Source organism: Erpetoichthys calabaricus, chromosome 1 (genome assembly GCF_900747795.2).
Source record: "Erpetoichthys calabaricus chromosome 1, fErpCal1.3, whole genome shotgun sequence".
Lineage (NCBI taxonomy): Eukaryota > Metazoa > Chordata > Cladistia > Polypteriformes > Polypteridae > Erpetoichthys > Erpetoichthys calabaricus.
In genome coordinates this window covers 263205027-263230607 of record NC_041394.2, presented here as the reverse complement: position 1 = coordinate 263230607, position 25581 = coordinate 263205027, and the positions used below count along the sequence as shown (strand labels likewise).

Below are 25581 nucleotides of genomic sequence, written 5' to 3'. Positions count from 1 at the left end.
CCAAATCAATCGAAACTAATCCCATTACTATTTACTTAATTACCATTTATTAGTCTACAGCACAGAAATATACAGTGGATATAAAAAGTCTAAACACCCATGCCAAAATTTCAGATTTTGTGTAGTAAAAAAATAAAACCAAGATAAATTCTATCAGAGCGTATTACACCTTTATTTCAAAATTGCAGCCTATACAAAGAAGGTGAAAACAAATCAGAAACTGTTTAGTGAAAAAAAAAGAAAAAATTCAAAAACCTGGTTGCATTGGTGAGCACATCCCCTAAACTAATACTTAGTTGAAGCACCTTTTGATTTTTTTTATAACAGTCTATTTGGATAAGAGTCCATCAGTTTAGCAAATCTGGAATTATTGTCTTTTCAAAACTCTTCCTTGCAAAAGATTTACAGATCTATCATTACGAGGGCAAGTCCAGTGCATAGCTCTCTTCAAGTCACCCCACAGATTTTCAATTGGATTAAGGTAAATGTTGTGGCCGGGCCATTCCACAACATTGATGTTGCAACCAAGAGGATATCAGAATAATCCCACATGAACAGCCAAACTTTATCTGAGGTCAATCAAAGCCACTTTAATTGATGTCAGGTATATACAAACTACTATTTGAGATGTGCCTTATTGTGATTGGCTGATTCTGAATGCAGCCACATTCTTGATTATTAAAGGTTGTGCACACTAAGGCCAGGTTTATGCTTCATGTGACACATGCTCCAGCAGACGATACAGCTATGCAAGTGTTGTACTGTTTATACTTAGTCTACGTAAATCTGGAAGGTTTCACCAGGTGGCAGTGCAAGATATCATCACGGTAAGAAATCATTTGGCTTCACTGTGTTGTGAATTGCCTGAAACATGTATTAAATTCCGAGGACACCTTGCCAAAATATCTTTGCAAAGGGTTTTTAATGATTACCTCTATCAATCCAGGGATACGCAAGACAGAAACAATCCCTGGACGGGGCATCAGCTCATTGCAAGGTGAACACAAGCATACACATACACTAGCGTCATTTTAGCGTCACCAAATCCGCAAACCTTCATGTCTTTGGAAGGAAACCAGAGCACACTGTGGAAACCCACCTAGGAAAACAGGCAGGGAATACTAGGGATGTGACTCAGTGCGAAGCAGCAGCGCTGCCACTGTGCCACCCCCACATGTGTAATTATTAACAGTATTCATTATTTAAATTAATTTAATGACATAATTGTAAAATGTAACATACGTATATACGTTAATGCATTTCATCATGAAACTGATGTCAGGTATAAATCTAAGGATTCTAAATATGAAGAGAGCTGGAATATCATAAATTTAATGTGTTCTGTGTGGTGATTGCTGCTTGTTGCTGCTGTCAGTTCAGGAGGATGTCCCAGAAGCACGTAGCGATTAACAACTGTGTCGGTTTTAAGGTGACGTTTACAACGGTCTGCTTTTATGATAGAATAGACTATGAGGTTAAAGTGGACATTTTGAGATCAAAGACGAAATTTCCACTTTAAACACAAAATAGACCTTTTCACTGTGTCCATCCACTGTGTAATTTTTTTCTCTGTCGCTCAAATTCGCTGCTGTACATTCTGCTGCTGTTGTTGAAAATGCATAGTCTAACTACATGGGGAATATGCGATGCTTGAATATAAAAGCACCACAAATGCATTTGTATGTTGGCATTTTGCTTCACCACATCGAACCATTCATCAAACATTGAGCCTGCACATCAATCCTGTACGATACTCAAAGCGTCTTTCTGTCACATGTAGATGGTAAACAGAGACTCTGAGGTCACATTCCAACTTGATTACACTGTGCCCCCTGACTTTTTGCTGGTATTACAACTTGCGCACACAGCACATTAATTTCTGAGAACGTGCTCAAAGGACGCGTCAAACGCTGGGAACAGGTGGTAGCCATGATGCGTACGCATTCTGAACGTGAAGTATACACTGCCCGTAACGCAACCAGGTTTTTGTATTCTATGTTTTTTTTTTCCTTTTTTCACCAAGCAGTTTATGATTTTTCACCGTCTTACATAGATTGCAATTTTGAAATAAAGCTGGAATAAGTTCAACAACATTTTATCATCATTTTTTATTACTTAAAATCAGTGATTTTTCCAGATTTTGTGTAAACTTTTTATATCCACTGTATGCTAAAAAAACAGCCTAAAGACATCATTTCTTAGACATCATTTCTTATGATTATCCTTAAACTATGAAAACTGATTTTTTGCTTAGTAAATCAAACTCCAGAGAGATTAGAAGAAAATTAAACAAAGGCTTACCATTAATATTGTCATCTGTTTTACCCCAGTCTGGGGTTGCTGGGGAAGTTTGTGATGGTGGAAGATGAGGGAATTTTAGCAGGTGGCTTTTCATGAAGTGTCTAGCTTGTATAAATGAAAGAAAAAATAGTATGTTGATGAAAGATACTATTTAAGACTTGGTTGTTGTAAGGGTGCCACAATAAGACAGTTAACCGGCTCTCCAGGGATCAGATTTATAAAACTTGCATGCAGGAGGATAGTGATGCTAAAGGCTAATGATGTGTGTACACAGCTTTCCATACTGATGTCTGAATTTATGAAAGAATGTGCATATATTTATAGCAGCACTCTGACCCATCCTTATGCAACATTTTGGAGACAATGGGAAATTACAAACACCCTTGATCAAGGAGGAAAATGCAGCCAAACCTGCAAAATGACTGGCATAAAAAAAAAAAAATCATATCATCAAGCCATTATATTACACCTTAAAAGTGATAATTATTATATAAGGACTATATCTTAGAAGGTCAATGCTGCAAATTTGCACTGAAGCGCAATTTGCAGCAGTATCTAGTTTTCCTAACACAATTTGAACATTTTACTGCATCCACATTGATATAACGGCATCTGGCTTGAATGATATTGCTTTACATTACATTAACGCAGAAGCCATCTGCCCTGACAAGATGAGACTAAAAAATGTTATGACTTGGTGGCACAGGTCAACTTGTGATTTGTTTACTTTGATGGCTCTGTATGTGGTGGCTGGGTTATTGATAAGGTAACTCGCTGTACTTTGTGTTTTTATATGGCCAGTACTGTTTGTCACAGTAATCATGTCATTACATGTGCAAGACAATAGCGACTACCTGCTTAGACACTAGCACCTTACACTTTCTCCTGACAGTTGGAACAAAGAGGAGTGGCACTGGTCACCCCAACCTAAACTTGTTTCAGGGTGGCAACTAGGTGGAGTTTTTTAGGCATGTTCGCCTATGCACATTTACAAGAAGATTGTGATTCATAAAGGTGAATTACATATAAATGTGTGTGTATGCCAGGTTTTATAAATGACATTTTTCTTTTGGATGTATACATGTTTCTGACTTTTTTTTTTTTTGGTGATTACGCATTTTCATGAATCCATATGAAGTTCTGTAAATGGGACCCCAGGACCCTGATGAAAATTAAATGTTTTTGCCTGGATCAATATTCTGTTTATGTAACACATTAGAAGTTACTTAAAAATGTAGACTAAATAAATAATTCTTTTCTGAGGTAGTCGTTTTCTTGCCTTGTGCATTGATTTTTAAATCTGAAGTTGTGTTGGGGAACCAAGTCTTATTCACACTATTTTTTGTGTCCTTACTCTTTTCTAGATGTACGCTTGGGAAATATCAGATCAATTACTTCAGTTAAAGCAGGACGTGGAATCTTGTTATTTTGCAGCACAAACAATGAAGATGAAAATTCAGACCTCTTTTTATGAGCTTCCTCCAGACACACACATTGCTCTGAGGGACTCACTGCTTTCACATATTCAAAATTTAAAAGATTTATCTCCTGTCATAGTTACTCAGGTAAGGAGCATGTAAGAAACTTAAAATTACTATAGTGATTGTTTATCTAAATTTTTATAGTGTTATCAGGCAGATTCAATGGACTTGTTACTATTGTGCTTAGCTGTTATGTTTTATTCCTGTATTTGGTTTGCAAAAAATTAAGCAGTTAATCATTCTTATCAATTTATAGTAATTTAATTCATAATCTATTATTCTGGAAGTTTAAATAGCTTCAAAATGTCAGTTTTTATTTTTATGCTTTTTTCATTTAATTTTCTTCAGTTTTGTTTGACTTGACGACATGTGTTGTCTGAGCATTTTTATACTCCCAACAATTGGTTGTGAATTTATGAGTACATAAAATGGATGACTTATTATGAGCTCAAACTGTGCTAACATTGAAATTGGGTAAAATATTCACCTCTATTCAAAATTGTTTTGAATGATGACAAAAATAAACTCATCACTGTGAAAATGTTTGATAATATTAACTATACTGTATATTTACTTGAATAAATGATACATGAACTATATATGTGCATTATTATGAAATTAAATACTCGGCTACATAAGTTTTATAAATTAACATTTCTTAGCTGAATTGAGACAAAAGTGTTTATCCTATTTTGATACATTTCAAACCATTTTTTACTTTGAAAATTGTTTTTGGTGGCTTTTTTCTCTTTGTGTTGTTAGACAATGCCCTGTAAATATTTGTATGGACTGTTATGTTTCATTTTTCTCTTGCATACATTTCAGTCCTCCTGCTTTAAGAGGCTGATGTAACCAGCTTCTGTTTCAAATGACATCCTTTACAGTTCAGTGTCAGTTCATTTTTAGTTTGGACTAATACTCAATTTAAGTGCTTGAGAACTTGGATAGAATATGTACCTCTTAACACCTACTTTACCAAGTTCCAGACTCGGCACACGTTAGAGCAGATGGCAGAAAATGAAAATGTGTAAAATTACATACTAAATGGGAATTTTGTTTCAAGTAGATGTCGACTGATAGTGTCAAGATTTTTTTTTTTCTTACTTTTAGTTTTTAATCTAAATATCACCTCAGATGAAACTAAACTGAAAGAAGTAAAATTTAATGCAATAGACAAAATTAAATACATTCTTCAGAAATGTTCTTTTTTCATAAGCATTATGTTTGGATGAAGAGCTTTATGGTAAGATGTTTGTTTATTTGTAAAATGAAAGTTGAGGGAAGGAATGCTTGCAGAATATTGTATTTGTTCTCTCTAAAAAAAACAAAAAATAACAAAACAGCAACAAAAAATACTATCTTTATATGATATTGCAGGCTATTCTGCTGAGCAAAAAAACATTTCTAAGAGAATTTCTCAAAAATTATTTAAAATTTGGGTATCCACATATGATATAAGAGCAGTTCCTTTCCCTTTAGTATCGAAAAATTGAGAAGAATAACACATTAAATGGTATTTGTTGCAGTTCTGGTTACACAATGTTTTTGATCATTTTCAAAAAGTTTCCTCATTGATATGTATAAAGTTAGGTTTTACCATAATTCTGTTTAAAAACCATAAAGAGCCCTAGAAGTAATTTCTCTATATGAAACAAAGTTAGGAAGGGGTCATGTGGAACTGGCAGAAAGTAAAGGAGAGTTCCACTTAACTATTAGGTGGCAGCAGAGGGCTTCTGTATTGAACAGGCAGAGAACTGCTACATGGTAAAGAATTACAGTCATATGAAAAGTTTGGGAACCCCTCTCAGCATGCATAATAATTTACTCTACTTTCAACAAAAAAAGATAACAGTGGTATGTCTTTCATTTCCTAGGAACATCTGAGTACTGGGGTGTTTTCCCGAACAAAGATTTTTAGTGAAGCAGTATTTAGTTGTATGACATTAAATCAATTGTGAAAAACTGGCTGTGAAAAAATTTGCACAGAGAACATCTGTATGGCAGGGTGATGAGAAAGAAGCCCTTTCTGCACTCACGCCACAAACAGTCGCTTGTGTATGCAATTGCTCATTTAGACAAGCCAGATTCATTTTGGAACAAAGTGCTTTGGACTGATGAGACAAAAATTGAGTTATTTGGTCATAACAAAAAGCGCTTTGCATGGCGGAGGAAGAACACTGCATTCCAAGATAAACACCTGCTACCTACTGTCAAATTTGGTGGAGGTTCCATCATGCTGTGTGGCTAGTTCAGGGACAGGGGCCCTTGTTAAAGTCGAGGGTTGGATGAATTCAACCCAGTATCAACAAATTCTTCAGGATAATGTTCAAGCATCAGTCACAAAGTTGACATTACGCAGGGGTTGGATATTCCAACAAGACAATGACCCAAAACACAGTTCAAAATCTACAAAGAAATTCATGCAGAGGGAGAAGTACAATGTTCTGGAATGGCCGTCACAGTCCCCTGACTTGAATATCATCAGAAATCTATGGGATGATTTTAAGCAGGCTGTCCATGTTTGGCAGCCATCAAATTTAACTGAACTGGAGAGATTTTGTATGGAAGAATGGTCAAAAATACCTCCATCCAGAATCCAGACACTCATCCAAGGCTATAGGAGGCGTCTAGAGCAGGGGTAGGCAACGTCGGTCCTGGTGAGCCACAGTGGCTACAGGTTTTTATTCCAACCCAATTGCTTAATTAGAAACCAATCATTGCCAATCTCAGACCTTATTTAATTTTATGGCTTGTTAGTCTGTGCAATGTAAGGCTCTTATATAATAGATTTTTTTCCTTTCCAAGGATATCATCCAAATGATATGAAGCCTAAAACAGATCATTTTCAGTCTGTCACATTTTTCTATTAAGTGTTTTATTAAATCAAACAGTGCATGATGAACACACACAGATGTAATTGGAAAAAAGCTAGCTGGAGAACTGCTGGCTGCTTTGTCTTTTACATCTTATTGCTAATAAGGAGCAATTAAAACACTGAATGCAGCAGTTTAAGATTGAAATAAGCAATTAAGGTTGGAGAACCTTAACAAGCGAGACCACTAAAATGAAGCATCAAAATGTCACTTAAGCAATATGTGCTTCATCAGCAATAATTGAGTTCTCGTTAAGGAACTGGGTTGGAACAAAAACCTGCACATACTGCGGCTCACCAGAACCGACGTTGCCTACCCCTGGTCTAGAGGCTTTTATATTTGCAAAACGAGGCTCAACAAAGTATTGATGTATATCTCTGTTGGGGTGCCCAAATTTATGCACCCGTCTAATTTTGTTATCATGCATATTGCATATTTTCTGTTAATTCAATAAACGTAATGTCACTGCTAAAATACTACTGTTTCCGTAAGGCATGTCATATACTGTATTAAAAGGAAGTTTCTACTTTCAAAACTCAGCCAATGATAAACAAAAATCCAAAGAATTAAGAGGGGTTCCCAAACTTTTTCATATGACTGTATTATTATGTTATGGAAGGCAGGCAACACTTGTGTCGCCTAGAGTACCAGGCACTTTAACTGTATTTTGGGGCTTGAGAATATAGGGGCACCTTCAGGGTCATTTCTGGGAAGAAACCTAGAAGTGATTACGGTGATAACTGATTACAGTGGAAAAAACACAGGATGTGTATTTAAAAGTTACCCATGGTCAGTAATTCTTTCAGCTTGGAGTTTGGAGGAGACTTGGAATAAAGGTTAAAGAACAGACAAGTACTTCAGCCATTGTATGCAGAAAGCTGTTTAATGATCACCCTGATATTAGTGCTAGGCAGTAGACCGGTTCATACCAAAAACCGTTTTTTATTTTTGTTATGATATGGATTTTTCTTATACTGCAACACCGGTTTAAATAGCCTAAGCAACATTCCAGATCGTGGCACAGTGGGAAACTGTTTAAGGGGCGGGACCTTTTTCACTGCTTCACTGCTAAACACACATGCAACGGAGTACATGCGTTAGTGGAGGTATTGAACAGTGAAAATGGACAGAGAACATTCTGAAACTGAAGCTGTAGCAGACGATAAAGTTGAACATGATGACAAGAAAGAACCTTTGCCGAAAAAAGGAGCCGTGTCTGTTGTCTGGAGATACTTTGGTTTTAAAAGGTCGGATGTGGACCATTATGTTCAAATGTGTGAATACTGTTTCTATACTACTGGATAATACTGCAAGCCAAGTTGTGCTTGTTTTATTTTTTTTTTTTCAATACTGTGTAATGTACCTGGGTACTGTGTAATAGTGTGACAACATTTTGACTTTATTCTTGACATTTCTACTTTATTCTCGCCGTTTATGTCGAGATTAAAGTCGACATGTTGACTTTATTCTCATAATTTGTTATTAAAATAGAACATCATAAACTAAACTTCATCTTAAAATGAATATTTAATTTACTAGATTTTCTCAAACCCTGTCATAAGTTATGTAGCACATTAAATGCTTGGCTGGCTGTCATAAGTTATGTTTTACTTTTACTTTTTTCTACCCTTTTTCTCAAAAAAAAAAAAAAAAAAATTGTACTAACTCCTAGTACTAACAACTTACTATTATTTTCTTCTAGCATGGTTTTGTGTACAACTTGGTCAGCGGTAACTTGTTTAATGACAGTAGATTTAATCCTAGCCTTAAAGACTGAAGAACAGTCGTAGACTACTAAGCACTGTTGTAAGTCGCTCTGGATAAGAGCGTCTGCTAAATGATGTAAATGTAAATGTAGCACATTAAATGCTTGGCTCACTTAGCCATGTTAATCGCTATGTGCTTCTTAAACTGACTTCCTCTTGCACTAAGAGGAAGCACAGGCAGCGATCACCATACAGAATACATTAATTTCATGATATTCTTGCTCCCTGAACATTTAGAATGCTAAGACAAATACTTGATATCATTATTATTATCATGATGAAATACATTAAAGCATGTATTAATCATGTGGGGGCACGGTGGCATGGAGGTTGCACTGCTGCCTCGCAGCAAGGGGGTCCCGGGTGTGTTCCTTGCCTTGAAGTTGCATGTTTTTCTGGTGGGTTTACTTGGTGTGCTTCAGTTTCCTTTCAAAGTCATGTAGGATGTGGTGTTTTGTTATGCTATATTGACCCTAGTGTATGTATTGCTCGTATTCACCCTGCGATGTGCTGGCGCCCCGTTCAGGATTTGCTCCTGCCTCGCACACAGTGCTTGCTGGGATGGGCGCAACCCTGAATGGATGGCATAATTAAACATGTATAACAAAGATTTTTTTAAAGTTCTGAACACTCCATGATCTAAGTTTATAACTAGTTTTAATTTCACAAAGACATTTATCGTGTGGTGATTGGTTATGTGGAGAAATAAAAGGAAGAATAGGAACTAGGGGTTTGGTACGTCAGACAGAGACGGCACGCATGCAATAAAGAAAGCCCGCTCAGAAAAACATCCATTGTATTCTGGGTTTGTGTCACCGACCACCAGATCACGAACCCAACATTTACACAATTTTTAAGTTAAACCTGCGTGATACCCATTCATACATTGTTTTTTGGAGCCTCGTCACACCTGCCATAAAGTTCTCTACACTGAACGTACACCTGGCGACCACTTACTGCAAGGGAGCAGCACTACCGCCGCACTACCGTGCATGTTTAATACCCGCTTTAATGCATTTCATCATGAAAATGATATCAAGTATTTATGTTAGCATTCTAAATTTTCACAGAGCAGGAATATCATGAAGTGAATGCATTCTGTGCAGCGATCGCTGCCTGTGCCGCCTCTTAGTGCAGAGGAAGTCAGTTTAAGAAGCCGCGTAGCGATTAACAACTGGGTCTGGGAACAATTAACACAAAGCATGAAATGTGCTACATTAACTTATGGTGGGGTTTGAGAAAATCTAGTAAATTAAACATTGATTTAGGATGAAGTTTAGTTTACAACATTCTACTTTAATGACAAAATAAACTTTGAGAATAAAGTGGAAATGTCGACTTTAATCTCGACATATAGTTTTTTTTTTTTCTTCAGTGTATACGTATTTTTTTCCCATCACCATGGCCCTAATATGCTTCCGTAGGGCTATACCACAAATAGCATTATAAATGGAAGTTGCAGTTTTAATTATTTATGTATATAGCTTAGCTTGAAGCAAGGTCCATATTAATGCAATTTGCCTTAGTGATGGTTCAGTTGGTAAAGATGTCATCACCAAATTGCACTTGTTTTATTTTATTTTTATTTGGTGAATACTGTGTAATGCACCTGGGCTTGAAGTGTTGAAGTAATAGTATTATTACTGGAAGTTGCACTATTATTTGTTTTATTGTTATTATTTATTAGTTTACCGTCATTAAACTGCATAATATTTAAAGTTGTTTAAAAAGTCACTTTAATGTGTCAGTGGACAGAGATTGTTAACATTAACAGAAAGTGTAGTTGGTTTACAAAAAATATTTATTATTTATTCCTTTTCTAAGACCTATTCAGTGCAATCCAACTTTTGACAAGCACCTCTGGATATTTTACTAAGTCGTAAATTCCTCTTTGGATGGTTGAAAATATGTTGTCAAAATATTAGTTTAAGTTGTTTGCAAAATTTGTTCAATAAAAAGGTTCAATATTTTGACTGCAACTGTCATGCAATGTGATTCCTTCTGTTCATTAGTGCCACTCCCTTGAAAACTATCACTTTATGGGGCCATGCAAACCTGTATTAATACTTGTGTGCACATTAAATGTTTTTTTGTACAATGTACAATTCCCATGGCAGTGAAATAGGTTGTTCGTAGCCAGTCTACTGCTGTAATTGCAGTGGAAAATGTGGTTAACATCCACTCATGCATGGGGAAAAAAATACCATCAAATACAGTGAAACTGGTATAATTTTGAAAAATACATTGATATAGAATTTTGGTCTTACCGCCCAGCACTATCTGATATTTCTACTGCAGTATGTACTACTCATTTTGTAGTTGCTGTTTCCATTTATCATTATTCTGCATAAAGCTATAGCAGACTTGAAAGTGTTGCTTTAGAGAAGTAACTGCTGTCATCTGTTCAACCTTGATATCCATTGTGTTTATATTTTTTTAAGTGATTTTCATAATATTTTGTCCATGGTTGGAATACATACACAAATTGAAATGGAGTGTTTTGTGATTAAAATGTCCAGCATTGCTACATTGGGTGTCTGGGGGAAATCCAGAAGATCTCTCAACTGTGCCCACCAGTTTTTACAGGTGCATAGCAGTGCCTGTTCTTACTAACTACATGTCCTCCTCGTATGGCACCTGCTCAGCTCAGGACCAGAAGTTACAATTAGCACAATTATCATTAGACTCAGAGAGAGTTTTTATCCATAGTTAAAAAGATTGCTTTAAATTCCACTCATAATGGGAAATATACATTTTTCTGTTGTTGTCATTGTGTGTTTCCCTCAAAGAATGATATAAATTGTTACATTTCTTTTTGTTTTCCAATTGGAGCACAGGCAGATAAAGTGACTTGTTCATGGTCGCACAGTGTCAGTAGTGGGATTTGAACCCACAACCTCAGGGTTTGAAGTCTGCCTTAGCCATTATACCACACTGCTTGCATGTACAGTACGTGTATGTAGTCACTTCTCTATATGTTGAAAATCATAATCAGTGCCACAAAAGGCATTGTTATATTGTTTGGCCTGTAGTCTAATATTTGGAAATTGTTTGGAGGTGTATGGTCGTCAATTATGTTTTTCTACTTGATGTGGTTTATTTAGAATTGGTTTGGAGGCTTGTTATTCACATTTAATTTAGCTTACTTAACACTAGAATTACCAGAACCTACGAAAAAACTCGTATATCCGGCCCACCTTAAATCGCTTCTTAAAACCTTTCTCACCTCTCTGCCAGCGTCTTTTGTCATCTAAATGTACTGATAAAGACAAGCTGCCAGCAGCCGGCTATTCCATCCCCCCAACGACTTAGAACGTAAACAGGCTTTTCCCAGCTCTTGCCTTGATTGATTATCTGGGAGTGAAGTGGAGTTTTAGAGTAGAAATAATAAGATTGTTATTTGAAACACACGCATTTCATATGTGTTGCATTTCTACAGTAATCTGTGTAAACACATTGTTAAAACAGAAACGTGTTATATATTCTAGTAGCAATTGACAAAATGTAGGCATAAATTATATAATTTATGAAGCCTGAAGTCCAAATATCAAAGAAACACTTTCACAAAAGATACAAAAAAAAGCCACCGCCAAAAAAAACCCACCTTAGTGTGAGACATTGATATGAATTAACTATCACTGCTTCCGTGGCGTAACAGTATCAGTCGCTGACTGGGAATCAGAAGGTCATGAGTTCGATCCTGCACAACTCTCATTTGAGAAGTGTTCTTATTTTCACTATTTTAGAATAAAAAGATACATTTGATTTCAGTCTGTAACAGCTGGTGTAATTTATGATATTTGTAAAGGTTAGCTTTATTTTTTTAAAATTCACTTTTCATTGTCTCAGTCGCGTTCAGGATCCATCCCTACCGCCCCCCACCTGACACTGCGGTTTTTACATAAAGACGCCCTATAGTTCTGCAGTGTATCACGATACATACATACGACCGCGTGTTTTTTTCCCCCAGTATTGCCAGTCCCCACGTGTTGCTGTATGCTGTTTCTTTTGTACTCCAGGACATGCAGAGGAAAGCATAGTAAAGAGCAGTGACTTCAGCTGTATATGCAATCATCAGACACTCCCCATCTGATGCTATTTTCACATAAAGATGCGCTAAAGCTCTGCAGTGTACTTGTGACTGCATTGTCGTACCAATGCTTGCGAACTGAAGTGTCTGCATGCACTTTTCGTGGCATTATACGTGTATTTTTTGAGCATGCCCATGTAGCTCAAACACAGGAACATATGTTGATGTAAAAGTATAACAAAACAAGTGCACTTTTATTCAAGACTATAACCGAAGAAAAAAGAAAGCAAGTTACAGTAGGCGTGTTGATATGACAGCTTGCGTGGTGGAATGCTAAGAACTGCTGATTTCCATTCTGTGCTATATAACTTAACATTTGAATCTGATGATTGGATATAGCGCTGTCTTGTTTAGTGTGCGCAAGAACATGCAGGTGGCCAGTTGCTGAGTGCTACAACGCACATTTTAAAAAAAGAAAGAGACAAATATATGTGACGTTTTGAAGAAATCATTTTATGACGCGAATAGTACCAATCAGAAAACATCGTCGAAGTAATGCAATATTATTTGAAAACGAACAGCGTCAGGTTGGGTGTGAAGTTATACTGGCGCTGTTTGAGTCAGATCAGAAGCTGAATAAGCTGAAAAAGCTCCTGTTCTGACTCTAAGTAAAAAAGCATGAATTAATCAACAGAAATAACCGTGATTGACATTTTAAAGTTAACGATTTACAGTGCATACCAATTTATAAATTCAATGTCCGTTTGAGGAAAAAAAAAACACTTTCTTCAAAGCTAGGAATCGAACTCGCGTCTCTGTGGCACAGTAAGGCAGTGGTGCTCCAAGTCAGCAAACTGTCCGTATAACTTATTTTTTTCAAGATCCATAACACACAGACAGACAGAGCACTGCGTAATACAGAGACATACAGGCAGAGATATACAAACAAACAGGGAAGGCACATGTACTGAAAGAAAAAGCACTGAATAAGCTCACCCGCTCTAACATCACCCCTCCCCCCCGATCTGACTCTCTAAGTAACAGCGCAAGTACAGACACAAATCAAGTGCATGTGTGTACTGTATAATATTAACAAAAAGAGCAGCTTACTACTGAAAACGGCAAATATAGGAGTGAGTGGGGATTGAACCAGGACTCTTGATTACACTTGGTTTGCGTCTGTACTTGCGCTGTTACTTAGAGAGCCAGATCGGGGGAGGGGTGATGTTAGAGCGGGTGCGCTTATTCAGTGCTTTTTCTTTCAGTACATGTGCCTTCCCTGTTTGTTTGTATATCTCTGCCTGTCTGTCTCTGTATTACGCAGTGCTCTGTCTGTCTGTGTGTTATGGATCTTGAAAAAAATAAGTTATAAGGACAGTTGTTCATGTTAATTGCAGTCTCAATTGTTAAAAAAAATATTTTAAAAGGAGCATCCCACATGAAAATATAACGATCTCATTAACTGACAGTGCATACCAATTTACAAATTTTATGTCCGTTTGAGGTTAAAAACAAAAAAAAGAAGTAACACTTTATCCCCAGCGGGGAATTGAACTCATGTTTGTGAGGCAGAGAAAAGCTACTCGGTCTGAGAAGCAAATCTTAGCACGCTACGCCACGGAAACTGTTATATTGTGTGTGAAGCTTTTGTGGAAGTGTTTATTTGATCTTAGGACCTCGGGCTTTACACATTCTACATTTTGTAACATTTATTACTAAAATATGAAAAAGTTTCTGTTTTAGCAATGTGTTTACACAGATTACTGTAGAAACGGAACACGCATGAAATGCATGTATTCCAAATAGCGATCTATTATTTCTATTCTAAAACTCCAGCAGTTCAGTCACTCCGATAATCAAACAAGCCATGAGCTGGGAAAACTTAGTGAATGTTCTGCGACGGTGGGGGATGGAATAGCCGGCTGCTCGCTGCTCCTCTTAATCGGCACATTTAGAAGACAAAAGAGAGGTGAGAACGGTTTTAAGGTGGGCCGGATCTACGAGTTTTTTCGTAGACTCTGGTAATTCTAGTGTTAAATAGTGGTTTTTGAGAATGGTGAGTTAAAACAGGATAAAAGAACATTTAGACCTTATATGAAATGACTGTTGGTCGAAGATTTGATCTTGGAGACCTAAGTGCTGAGAAGTAATGTTACCCACAATATCTCTCATATGTAAGAATGAATTTTTGTTTTAAATAAACTGTTATTACTTTCAATACTTTTTTTTTCTAAGTATAGGATGCACTTTGTACATTTATTTTCCACTTGGTGAGTAACTTTGTAAAATGCAGTATATTTCTGTACTTTGCCATATAGTAGATGTATTTTGTGATATAGATGTCAGTAGATATTAATAATTTTCAGTAATTTACTCATGCTTTTATCACTGTGGTTTTTAATTGTATTCCTAGAAAACATATTTTATATAATTGCTTTAACATTAATTTTAAATAAAAAATATAAATCGTAGTCACATTAAAAAAAAAAAAAAATTCAATTCAAGTTTTATACCATGAAATTTAGTTTAATTAAAATTATTAATTAAGTAGAAATAACTGTTTTGGATTTATGTAATATACAAATACTGTTTAAGAGAACAACTGTTTGCTCATTGAAGTTGAATAAGTTTGCTTCAGTACCCCTAGGAATGGTCATTAGTTATTTTACTTACATGTAACAGTTGTACAAACAACTCCTAGAAATCTTGTTAAAAGCTGGGTTATCATGGAAAACATCTGACCGCAGGTAAGGATGTACTAAATAACTGGTGACTCAAGAGCAACCTTGCTAGAGTTTGTCAGCAGACCATGCTAGTTAAAGATGATCCTGGGCATGATATGTTGCCAATACAGGGTTTCAAGTGTGCAGCCTCATTTGCATTGTTAGTTAAGATTTTGCAGTCAGTAAAACAGGATGTTTGTTGTAGAAAACAAACATAATTGTGGGGAGATGTGTAAAAACTACAGGGTGGTCCAGATCTAACTATGCAACTTTTAATGCAATGCAATAATTGCATAGTTAGGTGTGGACCACCCTATATACAGAAATGACTGTAGCTAACACTAAAAAACTTTAATGTGTGACAGATTCAACACTAATATAAAAGGACAGACTTTTAGTGGTATCAGTTAACTGTACATTTAAACACACTTGTTAAAGTTCTCTTTCATATATAATTGCCAAGTGCTTCTGCACAACTATTTAGCTGTGAGTTTAAAATTTTCAATCCAGTTCATAAGTATATTATTATTAAGTTTCTGTATGTATAAATGTACTACCGTGAAAACTGTTGGTTAGATAGAACTTTTTGTCCCCAAGGGGACATTTGGCTTTTCACAGAAACTCATTTAAATAAATACATAAAAAGGTAGATAACTAAGTAAATAAATATACACACACACACTTTGGTCTGAACAAAGAAGAAAATTAGAAAGAAAGAAAATGTCTGACTTGGCTGTCTTAGTCACAGTGAGGCATTATGCAGACATATTGCTGTTGGTGTAAAGGAGCCCTAGTAGCTTCTTGACACACTTCTGCTGAATAATACGTCGGCTGAAAGTATTCAGTGTTGGTGTGTCAGAGAGAAGATGTGCAGCATGTCCATAATGGCACTCAGTTTTGTTTTAATTCTGTCCTAATTCTATAATAAAGTACTACCTAGGGCAGTGTTTCCTAACCACTGTGCCGCGGCACATAAGTGTGCCGTGAGAAATCATCAGGGGCCTCATGTATAACGCCGTGCGTAGAACTCACACTATAACATGGCGTAAGCACAAAAGCGGGATTGTGCGTACGCACAGAAAAATCCAGATGCAGGAATCTGTGCGCACGCATACTTTCACGTTCTTCTACTACATAAATCCCGATTTGCGTGAAAAGTAACGCACGTGCACGCGCCTTCTGTCCCGCGCCAACTCCTCCCAGAATTACGCCTCTTTGAATATGCAAATCAATATAAATAGCCTTCTGTGAAAAGACAATGGGAAAAGCACGGGAGAAAATATAAGAATTTCAGCGAATACCAAGTGGAGGAAAAGGAAAAACGTACTATTTGTTGGTTTAAACAGTGGTATAATCAACAAAAGGAAGCTGATCGAGTGACAGAGTGTCGGAGAAACTCGAAGGCTCAACTTCACAAAGTTGCACAGTGCCCGAAATAAAAAAGAAATCACATATCAAAGTCGCCGTGAAAAAGCGAGTCGTAGCCCACCGTCTTGAGTGTCATATGAAAGCTTATTAGGGTACAGACAAAAAAAAGGCCCACAGTGGGGAAAAAAGCACGAAATGTCAACTTTAATCTCGAAATTTCCACTTTAATCACGTAGTTTATTTTGCCATTAAAGTAGAACATCATAAACTTCATCTTAAAATCGTTTAATTTACTAGTTTCTCAAATCCCATTGTAACTAAAGTGGCATGTTAAATGCTTTGTTCTGTATTTGATCTTCTATGTGCTCTATGTGTATGAATCACTACCTGCTTTTTAAACGGGCTTTCTCTTTCTCCGACAGGACACATAATCCATTACATTCTTGATATTACAGCTCTCTGAATAATTAAAATACTGAGATGCATACGTGATATCTTTTTCATGATGATAGGAATGAAAGCATGTTATTAAACATGGGAACACGGTGGCGCAGTGCTTGTTCATGTCTCACGCAAGAGGCTTGCTGCGCCATGCGCGACCTTCAATGAAATAATTTATCACAGCAGTACTGTCTCTTTCAAACGTACTAACCTCCAATTCCTGTCCTTACTTTTCTTTCTCCAAAAACTCAATCGCCACACAATAAGCTATGTAATAGACGTGAAGCCATCTGTAAGCTTAGAACTTCGATTCTTCAAAACTTTTAAGGAACATTGAAATATCTTAGTAGTACGTGTTTAATTATTATATCCGTCTATCTTTCCAGTGTCGCGTCAGCACCAGCAAGAATACAGCGCAAGGCAGGAACAATTACTGAACTAGCTAGCGCTGTGGCACCGTGTCCTCACATGTTTAATTATTAACAATACAGATTATTTAAATGAAGTTAAAGTTTTATCTGTATAATATAATCAACATGTTTTGCTGCATTTCGTCTTAGAAATGAATACCGTCATCACATGTAAATACGCGCTTTATAAAGTGGCGCAGGTTGTGCAATATTATAACTGTAGTGCAAGTTTACAGTGGGGTAATTGCACTTATAAGTCCAAACATTTCTACAAGGAGCACTTGATGGACTGATTTAGTGTGTTTAGAGTTCTTGGGATGAAACTGTTTCTAAACCGCGAAGTCCGTACAGGGACTAAAGCGTTTGCTGTGGCTCAGGCAGCGTCTGCTTCATGCTGTGTACCGATATTTCTCTTTCCAATCAGCTGCTGCTGTAATTTCCCACTCAGATACAGTGATATAAATACTCCGAGTGGTGCAGTGAGAGTAATGTGGAAAAAGATGATCTGCTGTGGCAACCCTTAACGGGAGCAGCTGAAAGAAGATGCAGTGAGAGTTACAACGCTAAAGCAGTTATGGTATTTGGAATACTATGGCTATTCCCTGGACCATTATATTGCTACAGGTTAATTACAATCAGATGTATTACACTAATAAACAATATGCAGTTAATTTCAGTGTATTTATAAAGCCGCGCCAGGAATGTGGATTTAAGAAAGAAAGGGTGATCACACAGGAACAGTAGCACTGCTTTGACACTGGGTGCCGCCAGTCTGCAAAACCGGGCGGATAAATTGCGTACGCCAAGGAATGAGTTACCGTGGAAATGTGCGTGGCTTTACGCCAAGTTTAGGTTTTATACATCGCGATTTGAGCGTGGAAAGGTTCGTACGCAACATTTCTGTGCGTACGCACCGTTTATACATGAGGCCCCAGGTGTGCCGTGGAAGATTATCCAGTTTCACCTGATTGGTACTCTAAGGCTGCCTGTTTGTTCTGCCTGTCACTAGAGGGCAATACAATTTCTTTCTCCAATTAAGTGGGTTGCCAACCACCAGTAAAACAGAAGAAGACAAAGAAGAAATACGAAAGTACATTGTCATGCTGCGAGTGAGACAACGCCGCAGGTAATAGCGATAGATAAATACAGTGGTGTGAAAAACTATTTGCCCCCTTCCTGATTTTTTATTCTTTTGCATGTTTGTCACACAAAATGTTTCTGATCATCAAACACATTTAACCATTAGTCAAATATAACACAAGTAAACACAAAATGCAGTTTTTAAATGATGGTGTTTATTATTTAGGGAGAAAAAAAATCCAAACCTACATGGCCCTGTGTGAAAAAGTAATTGCCGCCTTGTTAAAAAATAACCTAACTGTGGTGTATCACACCTGAGTTCAATTTCCGTAGCCACCCCCAGGCCTGATTACTGCCACACCTGTTTCAATCAAGAAATCACTTAAATAGGAGCTGCCTGACACAGAGAAGTAGACCAAAAGCACCTCAAAAGCTAGACATCATGCCAAGATCCAAAGAAATTCAGGAACAAATGAGAACAGAAGTAATTGAGATCTATCAGTCTGGTAAAGGTTATAAAGCCATTTCTAAAGCTTTGGGACTCCAGCGAACCACAGTGAGAGCCATTATCCACAAATGGCAAAAACATGGAACAGTGGTGAACCTTCCCAGGAGTGGCCGGCCGACCAAAATTACCCCAAGAGCGCAGAGACGACTCATCCGAGAGGTCACAAAAGACCCCAGGACAACGTCTAAAGAACTGCAGGCCTCACTTGCCTCAATTAAGGTCAGTGTTCATGACTCCACCATAAGAAAGAGACTGGGCAAAAACGGCCTGCATGGCAGATTTCCAAGACGCAAACCACTGTTAAGCAAAAAGAACATTAGGGCTCGTCTCAATTTTGCTAAGAAACATCTCAATGATTGCCAAGACTTTTGGGAAAATACCTTGTGGACTGATGAGACAAAAGTTGAACTTTTTGGAAGGCAAATGTCCCGTTACATCTGGCGTAAAAGGAACACAGCATTTCAGAAAAAGAACATCATACCAACAGTAAAATATGGTGGTGGTAGTGTGATGGTCTGGGGTTGTTTTGCTGCTTCAGGACCTGGAAGGCTTGCTGTGATAGATGGAGCCATGAATTCTACTGTCTACCAAAAAATCCTGAAGGAGAATGTCCGGCCATCTGTTCGTCAACTCAAGCTGAAGCGATCTTGGGTGCTGCAACAGGACAATGACCCAAAACACACCAGCAAATCCACCTCTGAATGGCTGAAGAAAAACAAAATGAAGACTTTGGAGTGGCCTAGTCAAAGTCCTGACCTGAATCCAATTGAGATGCTATGGCATGACCTTAAAAAGGCGGTTCATGCTAGAAAACCCTCAAATAAAGCTGAATTACAACAATTTTGCAAAGATGAGTGGGCCAAAATTCCTCCAGAGCGCTGTAAAAGACTCATTGCAAGTTATCGCAAACGCTTGATTGCAGTTATTGCTGCTAAGAGTGGCCCAACCAGTTATTAGGTTCAGGGGGCAATTACTTTTTCACACAGGGCCATGTAGGTTTGGATTTTTTTTTCTCCCTAAATAATAAAAACCACCATTTACAAACATGCAAAAGAATAAGAAATCAGGAAGGGGGCAAATAGTTTTTCACACCACTGTATTTGAAAAGAAAAAAGTAGTCAATCTGACCTGGGTCCTGGAGAAAGTTCCGACCCAGATGAAGGCCCTAGCATGAGTAGTGGTCAGAAGAAAGCAAAAAAGGTGAGCTCAAGACAATACAATGAAAGTTATCTTGCCTTTGGATTCACTTATACTGGGGAACCAACCAAGCCAATTACGCTATGCAGTTGTACGGGGAAAAATTGTCAAACAGTGCCATGGTTCGAAGTAAACTTCATCTCCATCACCTTCTCTAGACAAAACACCCATCACTTCAAAATAAAAACATGGACTATTTTGTTCAACTACGTGAAAAGACTGAGAAACAGGCAGCATTAATGAGGAAAACCACCAAGACGAGTGAGAAAGCACTTAAAGCTAGCTACCAAGTTGCTGAACTCAACACTAAATCAAAACAGCCACACACTGTAGCAGAGACATGAATACAGCCTGCCTGCAAAATTATCTTAAGAGATGATCGGCCCTGGCGCTGTTAAAGAAATAGCCCAAGTCCCTCTCTCAAATAATACAATTTCCAGACATATTGAAGACATGTCTGCTGACATTGAAAAGATAGTTTTGGAAAAGTTGCGCATTAGTGGCAAATTTGCATTGCAAATCGATGAATCTACGGATATCAGTGGACATGCACAACTTATGGCAAATGTGCACTTTGTACATAGAGACATCATCAGAGAAAACTTTGTTTTGGAAGGAATTACCAGAAAGAACAACAGGAGAGGAAATTTTTCGAGTTGTGCCGGAGTACCTTGAACAAGGAGGACTGAAGTGGCAAAACTGCGTAAGTGTTTGCATCGATGGAGCAGCTGCCATGCTCGGGCAGACCAAAGGATTTGTAAACAGAATAAAAGAGCAACATCCAGATGTCATTGCAACGCATTGTTTTCTGCACCGGGAAACACTCGTTGCCAAGACATTGTCGGCAGACCTAGCTGCTGTACTGGAAGATGTTGTGCGCATGATAAACTTTGTGAAGATGAGACCTTTAAAAAGTCGCATTTTCGCAACACTGTGTGAGGAAATGGGAGCCCAACATAAAGTGTTATTGCTCCACACGGAGGTCCAGTGGCTGTCCTGTGGCAAAGTTTTAGACTGTGTGTATAAGCTGCGGGAGGAACTTAAAATGTTTTTGACAAATCAGAAGTATGATGACGCTAAGTTGCTCTCAAGTGACGAGTGGTGTGCAAGTCTGGCATATCTGGCAGATATATTTCAACATCTGAATGACAATGAACACACGATTGCAAGGCCGAAATGAAAACCTGCTCACAAGTACAGATAAAGGGATTTTTTTCAAAATGTGCAGCTCTGGAAACAACATGTCGAAAGTGCCAACCTTAACATGTTCCCACACACCCAGAAATGGCAGGGTGTCAACAGTGCTGCACTGTGTGAGACAATAGGTAAACATCTGCAAAGTCTTGAACAGAAGTTGTCATGTTATTTCCCTTTCACTTTCCACTGATTGCCTTGACTGGGTTAGGAACCCATACAGTTCAACTGCAGTTAGAAAGGACATGACTTTACAGGAGCAGGAAGAAATAACTGAACTGTGACAAAATCGTGGTCTAAAACTGAGCTTTGCTGATCTACCTTTGGACAGTTTTTGGCTGACTGCTGCCAAGAAGTTCCCTATTCTGGCAAACATAGGGAGCAGAACTGAAATAGCTATCTGTGCGAGGTGGGCTTTTCAAGCATGACTGCTATAAAGACGAAAAAAAAGAGAGACTCAGAGCTGTTGAGGAAGATCTTTGTGTGTTCTTTCTTCAATTCCTGCAAGAATACCAGCTTTGTGTTCAACAAAACAGGCCCAGGTTTCACACTGAGTAAGTAAATTGAGTACATTGAGACTAGATTTTCATTATATTTCAATAAATGTACTTTTTGTGATATTTTTGTTTGGTGGTGTGCCTTGTGATTTTTCTAATGTGAAATATGTGCCGTGGCTCAGAAAGGTTGGGAAACACTGACCTAGGGGTCCAGAATGCATCTTATAACTGAGCCTGCTCTTTTAATAAGCTTGTTAATTCGGTGCACCTCTGTCGAAGTGATGTTACCAGCCCAGCACTCCAGATCACTTCTCACATTAATGGAATGCATGCTTGTAAGGAAAAAGAGCCTGCTCTGCTCTTTCTCATATAGTTCCTTTATGTTCTGAGACAAGTCCAACCTGTCATTAATGTGGACCACCTCTTTGTCTACTCCTTTGAATAGTGACTGGACTTGGAGGATTTTTGGCATAGAGAAAGTCCTTAACCACTTCCTTGGTTTTGCTGATGTCAAGGTTCAGACAGTTCTCTTTGTACCAAGAAAGAAAGTTCTCCACTTGACTCCTATACTCTGTCTTATCCACCTTTTTAATACACTCCATAAGTGCAGAATCATCTGAGAATATGTGCAGGTGACATTACCTGGTGTTATATTTGTAGTCTGAGTTTTACAGAGTGAAGAGAAAAGGAGACATGACTATTTCTTGTGGTACTCCAGTGTTGCTCACATCCATGTCTCTCAAACTGTGGTCTGTCTGACAGGTAGTTATCAGTTCCATGAGAAAACCAAAGGACTTGGAGAATGCAGGCTTTAATATCTACAAGTATGTGAAAATAACGTCACACTTGGTGAAGGTTATACAGCCGCAATGTTGTGTCTTTTACCTTCTTTTTGCTGTGGATATACACACAAGCACTATGCTAAACAGATGCACTGCAAATAAATCCAAATGGATTAACATGCTTAGGTTAAAATATAGTCGGGATCTGTCTTTGCTAAACAAACACCTCACAGGTGGTGCAGTGGTCATGCTGCTGCTTTGCAGTAAGGAGATTGTGGATTCGCTTCCCAGGTCCTCCCTGTGTGGAGAGCGCTTTGAGTAGTGAGAAAAGCGCTATATAAATGTAAAGAACTTATTTATTTTATTTAAACACATGTGTCCCAGTGTGTCCTTCCAATTGTATTCATCTGTAGCTATCCTAATAAGATCTGCCAAGCAGCAGAGGATGTCCTCTGGTATGCCCGGTCAATCCCTTTAGTGGTTTTTGCCCCACTGCTATCCCTCTTCGTCCGTGAACAGCTCACAAGCTCTGCTCCCTTCTTTCGCTATCATCCCTTGGTGCCCGTGGAACTCTTGGAGTGCTTGGTTGATACTGCTCCTCTTCAGTGCTTAACAGGGAGATCTAACCCCAGAGTCTCACTGCTCCGCACTAGGGCCTCTTCACAACTGCTATGCCTCCTCTCTACTACACTGGCTCTGCTGCGATATTGGCTTTTCACCCATCATTATCTGGATCTCATTCCCCTCCTGTCCTGTGCAGTAGCCTAATCATGCATCCCAGAGCAGTAATGAGGAAATTGGCTGAAGTGCGCACATTTGCATGTGAATATGACTATATATGACTAATTCCCTCATCGATACCCTGGAGCCACTCCACCATGCTACTGCGTGCACCTATACCTATCTGAGCCTAAGCACACTGTTTGACTAAAACTGGCACACTGGTATGGACTTCACCAAAGTTGCACAAGGAGACTTGGTTTGCAGTTGACATTCCAATTCATCCTAAAGGCTTTTTTCAGGTCACTCAAGTTCCTTCACCCCAAACTTGAGTAACCGTGTCTTAATGGATCTGGCTTTCTGCACAGGATGCATAGCCTTACTAGTACATAAAAAAGGCCTTCCACAAACCATTGGCACAAAGTTGCACATAATTGTGTAAAATACTTTACAGTGCTGTAGCATTAGCAGTACTCTTCACTAGAACCAAGGGGCCAATCACAAGTCCTGAAAAAAAGAGTCCCAGACTGTTTCCCTCCTCCACCAAACTTCACCATAGGTACTATGCTGTCCAGTAGGGGACGTTCTCTTGCCATCCACCAAACCCAGATTCATCCATCAGACTGACAGATAGTGAAACATGATTCATCACTCCAGAGAAAACATTTCCATTGCTCCACAGTCCAGTGATGGTGTGCTTTACACCATTTCAGTAGACACTTGGCGTTGCACATATTTCTCTGAAGGCATTTTCACATCTAGTTTGTTTGGACTGTGGACTGTGTTTTTTTTTTTTTTTTTTTTTTTTTTTTTTATAAATACTCTGGTTTGTTTAAGTATATTTGAACGTGCCAATCACATGGTGGTGTGTAGACTAAAAAAACATACTGAAACACTTTAAAAAGGGTGGTTTCATTGTGGTATCAAGCAAACCCTGGAGTAGTTCGCATGAAGTCTGAATGTGATCTGGCATGGGACCAATTTAATTACATGAAATAATGTATATTATGTGTGACATTTTGTGTGCTGTAGTGGTCACTCCAAGTGTCTTCTGTCTGTAACTGGGGAATCTCTTAATGAGCTGAGGATTAACATGCAGCATTAAAAACAAAGAGGTGATAAAAATTAGTAAGCACACAGGTACAAATATATAGTTTGTATAAAATGATTCGCAGAATCAGAGCAGCACCTGATTAAGTCTCACAGCTTCATGCATGTGCGATTGGACAGCAGTTAACGATGTTTTAAAAAAAACCAAAAAAACCTTGTAATCTGGTCGATCAGAACCCATAGCAAGAAACATAGAGCAGTGCCCTTTAAACTACGAATTAACACTAGAATTACCAGTCTACGAAAAAACTCGTAGATCCGGCCCACCTTAAAACCGTTCTCACCTCTCTTTTGTCTTCTAAATGTGCCGATTAAGACGAGCAGCAAAAAGCTGGCTATTCCATCCCCCACCATCACAAAACGTTTACTAAGTTTTCCCAGCTCTTGCCTTGTTTATCTGGGAGTGACTGAACTGGAGTTTTAGAGTGGAAATAATAGATTGTTATTTGGAACACATGCATTTCATGTGTGTTCCGTTTCTGCAGTAATCTGTGTAAACACATTTTTAAAACAGAAACTTTTTCATATTTTAGTAATAAATGTTACAAAATGTAGGCATAAACTATGGAATGTGTGAAGCCTGACAGCCAAACATCAAATAAACACTTTCACAAAAGGTTCAAGAATGTCTCAACACCTTCCGTGGTGTAATGCTGAGATTTGCTGACTCAGAGCATGGCAGCCCTGCCGTGCCGTAGAGACCCGAGTTCGATTCCCCGCTGGGGAGGAAGTGTTTTTTTTTTCTTTGTAGCCTCAAAGGACATAAAATTTATAAATTGGTATGCACTGTAAATTGTTAAGTTTAAAATGTCGATTGCGGTTATTTCTGTTGATTAATTCATGCTTTTTTACTTAGAGTCAGAACAGGAGCTTATTCAGCTTCTGATCTGACTCTTAAGTAACAGCGCCAGTATAAATCACACCCAATCTGATGCGGTTCGTTTTCAAATAATATTGCATTACTTCGGCGATGTTTTCTGATTGGTACTATTCACGTCATAAAATGATTTCTTCAAAACGTCACATATATTTGTTTTGTGATAACGAACAGAGCTGCAAATTACAGGTGCTTGTTCAGTGTAATAGGAACCATAGCACAG

At 38.1% G+C, this 25581-nt stretch overlaps 1 protein-coding gene across 2 annotated transcripts in view; it reads left to right on the top strand.

Moving 5' to 3' along the window:
* Positions 1 to 25581, top strand: part of tnpo3 (transportin 3) — a 162151-nt gene that overhangs the window by 16330 nt on the left and 120240 nt on the right. For both annotated transcript variants that reach the window (XM_028814714.2, XM_028814708.2), the window contains exon 2: positions 3666 to 3866. In XM_028814714.2, the coding sequence (XP_028670547.1) occupies positions 3666 to 3866 (201 nt within the window). The remainder of the gene's footprint in view (positions 1 to 3665; positions 3867 to 25581) is intronic.